General features: G+C 34.7%; 1 protein-coding gene across 3 annotated transcripts in view; it reads left to right on the top strand.

Moving 5' to 3' along the window:
• Positions 1 to 12,312, top strand: part of SMARCAD1 (SWI/SNF-related, matrix-associated actin-dependent regulator of chromatin, subfamily a, containing DEAD/H box 1) — a 91,174-nt gene that overhangs the window by 10,547 nt on the left and 68,315 nt on the right. For all 3 annotated transcript variants that reach the window (XM_054591731.1, XM_054591732.1, XM_054591730.1), the window contains exons 3-5: positions 2,689 to 2,866; positions 8,386 to 8,557; positions 12,020 to 12,086. In XM_054591731.1, coding sequence (XP_054447706.1) covers positions 2,689 to 2,866; positions 8,386 to 8,557; positions 12,020 to 12,086 — 417 coding nt within the window. The remainder of the gene's footprint in view (positions 1 to 2,688; positions 2,867 to 8,385; positions 8,558 to 12,019; positions 12,087 to 12,312) is intronic.

The raw sequence follows: 12,312 nt of genomic DNA, 5'->3' as shown, positions 1-12,312 counted from the left end.
AATGTGAGAGAGAGGTGGGAAAAGGGGATAGAGTTTGCATAAAAATACTTATTAACATGTAAAGATTTTGTTTAATAAATATTTAAACATTTTCTCGTTTCTGTATGATAAATAACATAGATAGAACCAACATAAACAAAATCTCTTTGGGGCCTTTGATTTTAAGAGCTCAAAGAGATTCTGAGTTTGAGAAATGCTGTTGTACTGTAATCGTTCCTCATCCTCCATATTATTGAACTATTCCCTCTGTTAGTCACTTCCTCTGAATACCACTTGGTTTAGTGCATTATACATGTTTAATGTATATATTTTAATGGTATATATTGCATATCCAGTAAAAGCTCTAAGTTATTGAGCACATGATGGAGAGTAAGCCACTTTTTCTTTATTTTGTTTTTCTGTCTTGTTAACTAAGCATGTTAAACTTTAGTTTTAAAAATTGGTATGATACCATATGTCCTACTCTAATCTGTACAAAATAAGGGGAGAAAAATTACAGCGAAGATGAATAATTCAAGAAGCTCTAGTTTTCCTAATACTTAACAGAATGTTTAGACCAATGGGTATTTAGGCATTTAAATGACTAGCCTTGCAAAGATTATTCTTCGTTTTATATAAAGAGACTTTGAAGAAAATAAGACAATCCAAATTCATTTTGTCATAAGCTCTCTTAAAATATAAGAAAGCACAACACTCTCATTGAAGTGTTCAGATGATATGCATTAGCTTTAGGTGAAAGTTTTGATATATTAAAGATCCAAATTTTTAGTGTTACGTATGATTTGAGATATACCAGGAACACTTTGTGAAAGCAGAATCCATAGTACTTTCATAGTTACTTACATAGTTATAGGAATTAGACTGTAATTTTATTATACCCAATTATCAGAATTCGTAAAAATCTTTATGTCAGTTAACATAGCTGTAGTCTGTTCCAATGCAGAGTTCTTAACCTAGGGCACACTCAACATTTAAAAAATTGTTGTTTTGGTAAAATATGACTTGTTTTTTAAAAGTGTTGATAGGACTTCATTGTAAGGAGTAAAGAAATGTTACTGTCCTCCGTGAAAGCCGAGTTTTAGAGTATAAGGGTTTAGGGCTTGGATTTCAGATCTGCTTTCTCCTGTATGACTGAACAAGTTGCTTTCTCTCAAGCTGGGATTATCTCTAAAATGGTGGAATGGTGTGTGCCCTAAGGGTTATTGTGAGGATTAAAAATATTTCACTTGAGAACTTGAAATTCACATAGAAAGTAGGTAATGGTAGCAATTTTTTAGTTTTTTTATTGAATTTTTTGGGTTGACACTGGTAAACAAAATACGCAGGTTTCAGGTGGACAATTTCATAACAGATGGCTATTGTTTTTTAAATCAGCACCTTTGAACTAATGAGTTATCTGGTCATTGCTTTTAAAATACATTCATTAGACCAAGACACAAACTACTTTTACTTTAATGTGAATTTCCTAAATCTGATCTCATCCTCCTCCAATATATAAGGGGTAACGGTGGTTTTGCTGGAAGAAGGGAGAACCAATAAGCCCTTGGAAAATACTTTTATTGTTTAAAATACTTTATTTTGGTACAATGCTTTATTCACCTGTTTCAGAGAGACAGATGATGCCAACATTTTTTACTTTGTGCCGTCTCCTGCAACAAAATATCACAGACTGAGTGGCTTGAACAATAGACATTTATTTTCCCCTGAGTCTGGAGGTGAGAAGCACAGGATCAAAGTGTTGGCAGATTTCTTTTGAGGCCTTTCTCCTTGGCTTGCAGATGACCATCTTCTTGCTCTAACCTCATACGGCCTTTCCTTCATGCAAGCACATCTTTAATGTGTGTCTCTTAATAAGCACATCAGTCATAATAGCCTCATTTTAATTACTCATCTCTTTAAAGGCCCTGTCTCCAAATACAGTACCTTCTGAGGTACTGAGTTTTGGAATTTCAGCATATGAATTTCAGAGAAAGCATGATTCAGCCCATAACATCACCATTACGTAAGACATAATGTTTATTGGATCCTGGCTATGTGCCAATACTGAATTAAATGCTTAATAAATATCGTCTGATTTTATATGTAAATTAGCCCTGTGATTATTAAGCATCTCTGTTTTACATGGGAGGACATTGAGTCGTAGCTAGGGGTGTCTGATCTTTCGGCGTGTCTGGGCCACACTGGAAGAAGAGTTGTCTTGGGCCACACATTAAATACATTGCGACATGTAATCACAAAATAAGTCAGTGTTTTAAGTAAATTTAAAATTTTGTGTTGGGCCGCTCTTCTCGCCATCCTGGGATGCATGTTGGTCCATGGTCTGCAGGTTGGACATTTAAAGGATTAAGTAACATGGCTAAGCGACAAGATTGAAATTCAAATCTTTTGGGCTCTTGTCTATTTTTAGTTTGGTAAGAACTGAAGTAGGAAATAGAAGCACCGAGAGAAAAGGGTTAAAATATAAAACGCAAACCTCAGTTTTGTAATTTTCACTGGGGACTTGCTAGTAAATAACATGTGAAATGGAAAATCATTTAACACCAGCTCTGGTTGAACAGTAATTTTTTTCTTTAAAAAGTAGAAAATACTGGTTTTAGAGTGGAAGCTGAATAAAGTTAAAGATACTAGCTCATGATTCTCATTATTTTCAAGTTGCTCAAAATGCCTTTTTCCTGTTTTCTTTTGCAGAAGATTCTAGTGTTCCAGAAACTACAGTAAATGAAAGAAAACCAAGTATATCATATTTCAAGAATCAAGGGGGAATACAGTATATTGATTTGTCTTCTGATAGTGAAGATATTGTTTCTCCAAACTGTTCCAATACAGTTGAAGAGACAAAATTCAACAAAGACACAGTGATTATAGTGTAAGCAGCCTAAAGATTCATTATATTTGCATATGTAGGGGTTTTTTGAGAAAAAGCTACTTAATTTTAAATATTTTCCTTTTTTTAAATATTTTCCTATTATATCTTTGTTATTTTTTCCTGTAGAGAGATTGTGTGTGTATGTGTTTCTGGATAGCAGTTATTTTCAGTAAGTTTAGTGAGAGCAGATGTTTTTAAACTCTCCAGAAAGGAAAATTATTTTAAAAAATACCTTTGTTCATTTATAACTGCCTTATGATTTGTTCTTGAATCCCAGAGTCAAATCATTTTAACACTTTTTGGGCACATTCTGTGGGGTAGCACAGAGTTTCTATTATAGTCAGGTAGAAAGATAATAAACATTAAAAAAAGTGCTTTATGTCAAATAATAGATACCATGGGCAAAAAGAGGAAGGAGATACAGAGTTCAGGGCCAGGGGTAGGTGTGTGGTTTCTTTTTTTAAGATTTTATTTATTTTATTTGTTTTTAGAGAGGGGAAGGTAGGGAGAAAGAGGAGGAGAGAAACATCAATCAGTTGCCTCTTGCACGCCCCCAGCCTGGGGCCTGGCCTGAAACCCAGGTATGTGCCCTGACTGGGAATGGAATTGGTGACTTTTCAGTTGGTGAGGCAATGCCCAACCCACTGAGCCACACCAGTCAGGGCAGTGTGTGGTTTCTTAGGAGCACAGTTAGTAAAAGGCTTCATTCAGAAAACTGTAATTGAGCAAAGACCTGAAGGGGATTTCCATATAGTTCAGGGGAAAGTGAACCATATGGAAATGGGAGCAGAGAATATTCCAGGCATTGGGAATCACCTATTCAATGACTCTGAAGTGGTTTTGTGCCTGGCATTTTTGAGGAAAGTGGGGGGCAAATGATGCAGATTGAAGGTCCTGAGGTCACAAGGTAAGGAGTGGGGCAGAGGAGGAGCTTAGGCATGTTAAACCCATATGCTCTTTGGCTTTTATCCTGAATGAGATGGGAAGCTAATTGAGCAGAGGAGTAAAATTATTTGACATATATTTAAAAGACTTTTGAGGCTCTAGAGAAGCAGTAGTAGAAGCATGAATATTGTTTTAATAACCCGGGCAAGAAATGATGGAGGCTTATTAGACCCAGCTAATACTTGTGGAAATGATGAAAAGTGCTGCGATTCTGCATATACTTTGAAGGTAGAACAGAGAGGATTTATTGATGAGCTTCGTGTAGGATGAGAGAGAAAGGAGTCAAGAATGACTAGAAGAAAGGAGTAACTAGAAGGATGGAGTAACCATTAATTGAGATAAGACTTTTTGAGGTGTGGTAGGGGGCTTCTTTTGAAGCAAAGATTCAGTCTTGAATATGCTGTAATTGAGAAGACTCTTAGACATATTAGTGGAGGTGTGATGTTTGACTGCTGGGGAAAGATCTAGGTTACGTACATAATTTTAAGAGTTGTCAGAATATGGATGGTTTTCCTTAGTATTGAATTGAATGTGGTGACACTGGTTAACAAAATTATGCAGGGTTCAGGTGCACAATTCCACAACACTTCATCTGTGCCCTGTATTGTATGTTCACCACCCCAGGTCAAATTTCTTTCCAGAATATAGATTTGATATTTAAAGCCATGTGATTAAATGAAATCACCAGGGGATACTAGTATAGCTAGAAAAGAGATCTGCTGGTTGAAGGACTTAGGCCAGGGGAACTCCAGCTTTTAGGAACCTGGAAATGAGAAAAAACTCGTAAGAGGTTTTTAAGAAGGAACGGTCCTGGAGTTAAGGGAGAAGTCACAGGGTTGTATGAGTGGAATCTAAGTGAAGAAAGTGTTACAATAAGGAGCAAGAGGTTGATACTGTCCACTGCTGATGATAAGGACTTCCTTTTAAAATGAACTTTTTGTATATAAGCCATGATGAGCATGCCTTTATCACAAAATTCACTCTGAAATAACAATTCATTCTATGTGATTAATCCTGAAAATAAATATATTAGCCTCACCCCGAGTTTCTAGTTTCTACTTTGTAGTTTGAAAAAATTTTAAACTTACCAAAAAGTTTAACTATATAAACTAAGATTCACCTATTTTCCCATATTTGCATTATCACCTTCATAAATAATAATTAGAATTATTACTGAACCCTTTATATTCTCATTTATCTGCTAAGAGCAAGGTCATTCTCTTATAAAAAAACCATTCCAAATTCAGAAATACCAATTAAAATTGGTATAATATTGTTACCTAAATACATAGTTCATATTTAAATTTTATCAGTTAATAATGTCCTGTATAGTAATGCTACTCAAAAGTACTAGTTTGTAAATAAGGTACTGACTTCTTCACCAAGAAAATCTTGTAATAAAATATATATACATAGTTATTTTACCTTCTGGTATAAATTCCTTATCTTGTCATGGGCAGATAACAGTTTGAGTTCAAGGACTAGCAGTCAGTCTTTGGCCCTTATTTAGAGTAGTACTTTAATAGTAATTTTCCCCCCAGTATTATATGTTAGATTTAGTTTGTCATGTCTCTTTAATCTCATTTACTCTGAAATGGTGTCACTGCCCTCTTTCCTTTCTCACCATATTGCCCTCTGAAAATTACAGGTCAGTTTTTTTGTCTTTTTCTTTTTTAGGATGTCTCAATTTGTACCTTTACCTTTACCTATTAGATGCCAATAGCATCTCTGTAGTGAAGAAATTAAAATGACCCCAGATATTGCCAAATGTCCTCTGAGGTCAAAATCTCTCCCTTTTTAAGAAACTCTGATGTCGGTAATAGTCAGAAACTTTGGCAGTTGATGAAATCTCCCAGGAAGCATTAATAGGCAAGAAAGAAATGAAGATAGAATCTAGGTAACACCAGCAAATTAAGGAAGTGAATAAGAGAGGAAAAGCCTTGTATAAATTTTGAGTACATAGACAGAAAGGTAATGAGAAAATCAGAAGTAATAATGTTGGAGACCTATTACTGCTTGGGTGATGGTAGGAGTGGGACCAGATTTTCTGAGAGATTTGTCAACAGTATATGGAACCAGAGGAATAGATAATTGATGAAAGGTTTTTATCCCATTCAACATCTTAGAGGGTATTACTGCCCTTAGAACAGTTTCATCAAAGTGTTGGGATAAAAGGTATAAAATAGTGAGTTGACAAATACATAGGAAATGAGAAGGTAGAAAATCAGTCATAAAATTTGTGGAGAGGAGAATTTGCTTATTTCACTGCTATGTTCACAATGCCTAGAACTTCTGACACATCAAAATCATTGAATTAATTAATGCAGTCTTGATCACATTGCTGGGAGGAAGAGCTTAGGGAGAGAGAAAAATTGGGGAGAAAAGGTGGTTGATAATTATAGGGTCTGGGTAGGAAGTAGAAAGGCCAGAATCCCTTAACACTGAGAGGGTATTTCTCTTTCAACAGAGGGAAATAGCTTTATTGGAGACCAGATAAAAGAACACAAAGGGGGGGGTAACTGTTCTTGTAGATTTCTTTTCTTTATGATTATTAAAGTTTCAGGTGAACAGTAAAATAATATATAGTGAACACCTATATCCCTACCGCCTAGTTTTAACAATTAACCTTGTTTTCTGTTTCATTGTTTTATCTATTATTATCAGCAATTTTCAACCTTTTTATCTCATGGCACATAAAATACTAAATTTCTGCAGTACACTAAAATATATATCTTTTTGCTGATATGACAAAAAAAATAGGTGTAATTTTGATTCATTTATACCAGACAGCTGTTGTTCTGTCGGCTTGTGTAGTTTTTTGTTTAGACAGTCTAAGGGAAAAGAGGTCAGTGCCCCTGACTGAATAATCAGATATTGCATGTTGTGAAAATTCTTGCAGCATACTCGTTGAAAATTACTGATTATTGGCTGACATATATTAAAGTAAATAACAACAAAATAAAGTAAATGACAAGCATCCCACCGTTTCTCCCTCTAATATTTGGTTATACATCCACGTCCTCCCAAAAAATCAATACCGTTATCAATGAATAATTTCTCTACTATCATTTCCAGTTTATGTTTCAGATTTGATGTGTTTTGTAGCTGGTTTTTCAAACCAGCATCCCAACAAGGAACATCACTGCATTTGGAGGTTATGATTGTTTTAACTCTTTGGATGACAAATAGTCCTCTCTTCTTTTTTAAGAATTTTAACTGTTTTAGAGGAAATAGGTTTTTCCTATTCTTTCCTCATAATGGTATTGAATTTATTTCTCTATCATTTGTATTTCCTGTGAACTGGTCATTATATTCAAGGCATGATCATATTCGTCATCAGCATGAATAATTACTACATCCAGAGACATATGAGTTTGTCCCACTAAATGGTCTTGAGCCTAATCACTGGCTTTAGGTCATGATGCAGAAGTGTAAGTGCCTTTGAAAGGGGTTGTCCAGTGCAGGAATTACAAAAAGATTCCAGTCTGAATGCTTTTATTTTCTCAATAAACTAAGAGACAAAATCAGATAAGAAGCATGAACATAGTGAGGCAAGTGAGAATTCAGAGTTGAGTACATCAGGAATGAGGACTCTAGGTGTAATGGAAAGGGAGATATATGTAATTGTCTTCAAATATTGAAAGATAGGTGTAGTGACAAAGGAAGAGATTGATTTTTGCTTTGTTACCTTAGAGCAATTTCTCAGAGCAAGGTTAAAGAAGTCAACCTAGAAGCTAAAATACATATTCCTGCCAGTGCTCTAGTAGGTGCAACTGCTCTGATGTGAATGGGCATAGAGAAGTTACTAAAATACAGATTCTGGGTTTTTGTCTTAAGAGAGCTGTCAAAAAACAGAACTAGCTGTGTAGCAAAGTCTGCATTCTCTGACCTCCAAAAGCCTACTATAGTAGGAAACCAACATTTTAAACAGATTTTTTGGGGGGGTGGGAGAGAACTGTGAGTAAAATTTGGCCCCAAATGTCTTTTATATAGGCTAAGTGTATAAACTGAAATGCAACATGAGTAAAGGTTGTTATAGAATAAAGCCTCAAATGGAATGAATACTCTTTGTCTGCTAAAGAAATACTTCGTTCTAAAAAAAATTTTATTCAAGGCAGAAATTGATATTGATTCTTCTCTTAACACTTAGATTCTAATCACTTAGGCCATGAAAATTCTTTTTTCTTTGTATTTGTGTGGTCATCAAAATTTCTCAGGAGCAACATGACAACACTCATTTGATGTGCAGAGTGGGGGCGAAGAAGAGCAGGAAAGAGAAGGGGGCATGCAGTAAATGTATATGTCTTAAAATAAATTCCAGGTATTTTGTTCTTTTTCATCCCAGCTTGGATGACTTGAGATGCTTTCAGAGGATGCAGATTCTGGGAATGTAGATTTATATACATAAACATTTTGAAATTAAAAGAAGTTGTTTTAATCTTTGACAGATACAGATTTCATTTAATATTGAAAGCAACTGCAGATACGCTGTATCTCATATGCACATATATACACAGTTAAATGAAATAACATTAACTATACATTAAAATTTTTTTCTCCAAAAATATTTTTAGTTCTGAGCCCTCTGAGGATGAAGAGTCCCAAGGCCTTCCTACCATGGCAGGTAGAAATAATGATGATATTTCAGAAATGGAAGACCTTTCAGAATTGGAAGACCTTAAAGATGCTAAACTTCAGACCTTGAAGGAACTGTTCCCACAAAGAAGTGACAATGATTTGCTTAAGGTTTTACCCTTTTTTAGTAATTTGTTATTGTAACTGTAATGATGATTAAAATCACTCTATATCTAGTGCTGTATTTAGTCATTTTTATAAAGATATTTTATGTTTTAATATAATTAGTAACTTTTAGGAAATAATTAAGGAAATGCCAGAGATTTCCTTGAAAGTCTTATTAATAGGTGAGGTTAATATTGGAGTGGCCAAAAAGTCTGTTACATTTTTTTTTTGTAAAATAAAAGACATTTTTCACTATTACCAATAACTTGCTTGATTTGGATATTTTGAGTATGTTGGCTGTCTCCCACTATTGGCTTCTAGAGGGTAGAAGCCAGGGTGCTGCTAAATGTCTTCCAATGCCTAAGACAGCCCCACAACGAAGAATTACTTCGCCAGAATGTCAGCAGTGCCAAGAAACGTTGCAAATCATTTTTGACACATTTGGTCAGTCATAACGCCTTCTTCATACACTGCACAAATCTTTTTTTGTGTTTCAGTTGCGTTTTTACCTTTCTTGAAATAATAAAGCATAATATGCCAAAAATGTTGCATATTTTCTTCCATCTTCAATATTAAGATGGCTGCACAAAAATTTACCAATCTTGATAAGTGTTTAAATGCATGCTGATATGACAGCTGTCACAGTACAATCTAACAAAATAGTTTCAAAAGAAGTGAAAGGCAACTAAGTGCTACTGGAGCCATTGTACAGAAAAAAATGTAACAGACATTTTTGCCAACCCAATATAGTAATATGAGTTTTTCTCAATAGCTCTCAGTCATGAATTTCTGTGTGCTTGAGTGTTGAAAGATGGGGACACTTCCCCCTAATCTCACAAAGAACTCACAAATATCAAGAGTCTTTTTTTTTTTTCATTATGGCAAGGAGTTGCTCTTGATATTTATGGTGGACACTAGCATACCATACAGTACATGTTTTTATAAAAGGAATAGCTGCTCTTTAGCTGCAGCAGGGTATGGCCATGTGATCATCAATGGTAGCCCTTTCTTTGTCAGACATTCTGATTTTTCATATTAAATAAAAAGGATGAATTTTTATTTACTGCTGATCATCCACAATAGATTTATTGAGACATAATTTAAGTGTTACAAAGATCGTCTATTTAAACTGTAATTTAGTGGTTTTTAGTACATTTACAGAGTTGAACAGCCATGACTATAATCTAGTGTTAGAGCATTTTAATCATTCCAAAAAGAAACCTTGTACTCATTAGCAGTCACTTTCCATTTCCCTCCCCCAGCCCTAGGCTGTCACTAGTCTCTGAATTTATAGATTGGTCTATTTTGGACATTTTATATATGGGATAATATAATAACGATCTTTTGCAACTGGCTTCTTTTAGCATAAGGTTTTGAAGTTCATCCATATTTATCAGTTCTTTATCCCTTTTTTATGGAAACTAAAGAAAAACAAAATACCATTCAGGGAAACCAAAACAAGTCTGAACTGTGAAGGTATTCTGGGCTAGTTTGGATTCTTAAGTGTAGATTAAATTATTCCTATTTCTTGTTTTGTTTTTTATTTATAATTTTCTTCCAGCCTCTCTCCACTTCTTTTCTTTTTTTCTTTTCTTTCCCTCCCTCCCTCCCTCCCTTCCTCCCTTCCTTTATTTCAGAGAGGGAAAGGGATGGAGAAAAAGAAGGAGAGAAACATCCATCGCATACATGCCTCCACCAGGGACCGAACCTGCAACCCAGGCATGTGCCCTGGCCAGGAATTGGACCACTGACCTTTGCATTTGTGGGACAATGCCCAACCAACTGAGCCACAACCCTGGGGCCTATTTTCTGTTACTTTTAACATGAACCTTTTATCTTTTTTTCCCCTCATATCACTTTGATATCTTCTTAGTGTTAGCTGAAGAAAACTTGGGTGTTATCTTGATAGTATGTCTGGTGTGTTCCCCCTGCCGCTCCTGGAATAAAAATAAATTTCTAGAAGAAAAGAAATAATAGCCCTTAGTACAGTAGGTACAGGGGCGACTTAGACTGTTGGAAAGAACTTCCAACAGCATAAACACAGAGTTCTAAAATATTCAAAGAAGCAAGTCTTAGTTAAAAATACTTTTTAGCTTGTTGCCAATTTTTTATGTGGTTCAAGGGGATTTTTTTTCCTGCAAAAATATTTATCTCTAATTTTATAATTACTATGGGAAAGTAAGCTTGCTACCCAGAATTGATGTGTATGTTTCATTGATCAGAAAGTTATGGAATTTAACGTATCACTCCAAAGCATAGTACTTTCTTGAGGTGATCTGGTTTCAGGTGATCCCTATCATTTCAAGAGCTTTAAAGGTAACATTTATATATTACTTTTCAAATGCTTTTAGACCCATATAAAAGAATCCAGGTTACAAAATACAAATTTAGTCTTAGATTTGTTAAGAATATGATTTGGCTATCTTTAAAAGGAAGAGGGACTTACAGGCTATGTAAGGATCCATGATTAGTAAAACTAGTATAGAAGACAGGATTCTCATTTGACTTGAGCCGAAATTAATTTAATACAAAAACAACTTTTTTAAAAAGTGAGATGTTTCTAAAACAACCCACACTGATCTCTGACCAGTATGGCTCAGCTGGTTGGGCGTCACCCTGCAAGGCAAAAGGTTGCCAGTTCATTCTTGGTCAGGGCACGTGCCTGGGTTGTGGGTTCAGTCCCTGGATGGGGCACGTCCCAGAGGCAGCTGATGGATATTTCTCTCCCTCTCTTTCTCCCTTCCTTCACTCTGTCTAAAAATAAATTTAAAAAATCTTTAAAAAATACAACAACCCATTGAAAATAATAGGAAACTTTAGCAGGAGAAAAATATGGGATATTTAGTTTCTTTTGAGATTGAAAATGTTACGGAACCGTGTAAAAATATTATATTGAAAATGTTAATTACGTAATATTTTTTAACAAATTCAAACAATTTAAAAATTAAAAGAACTGCTTAGATCACTCATCTTAGGAGGTATTAGATTATTTTTAAATGACAAGAATTATGGCATGCCAGAGTCCACTGCTAAATGTCAGTTAAAAAGGAATAATTTAAATGTGTGCTGGTCTCCCCCTCTCACTTTCTGTTCCTACCCTTCCCTCCCCTATACACAGTCAGTGCCTAGGAATGTAAACAAAGTTGTTAAGTCTCCAATGTACAACCTTGTAATTAAAATAACAGAAACCTTGAATATGATTATATGCTGTATATGATTATGTTTTAATTTTTTCTTCGTAGTGATAATGAGTAAATTTGATACATTTTTAAGATATGCTTAGATATGGTTTATCAGGCTTCTGGGCAAACTGGGGTTTCTGAAAATTTATCGTAGACTTACTGGGCTTAAAACTATGATATACGTATTTCCTGATGTTATATATATTTAATATATTCTTTAATATTTTGATAACTAAAATAATTTTAATGTTATTTTTAAAATATCAATCTCTTTTCATTCTATTAGTTGATTGAATCAACCAGCACAATGGATGGAGCAATTGCTGCTGCCTTGCTGATGTTTGGTGATGCAGGTATGCTTGACTTAGTTTCAAGTCATATAGATTTATGACATAATATCATCTCATTTTTAATACTCTTCTGTAATTTACAAGTTTCTGCATGAATTCTTATAAGAGTTTTATGCAGTATTAATAACTTCAGCTTTTTTTAGATCAAGAAACTGAATCTTAAGAAGGTTAAGTGATTTACCTGTGGTCATACACTGTTTAGGAACCCAGTTTTCTAGGTTGATTCTAA

This window comes from Pteronotus mesoamericanus, unplaced genomic scaffold (assembly GCF_021234165.1).
Source record: "Pteronotus mesoamericanus isolate MK-2021 breed Mesoamerican mustached bat unplaced genomic scaffold, CSHL_Meso_final scaffold_232, whole genome shotgun sequence".
NCBI lineage: Eukaryota > Metazoa > Chordata > Mammalia > Chiroptera > Mormoopidae > Pteronotus > Pteronotus mesoamericanus.
The sequence above is the reverse complement of the archived record's forward strand: the minus strand, read 5'-3'. Positions and strand labels throughout refer to the sequence as shown.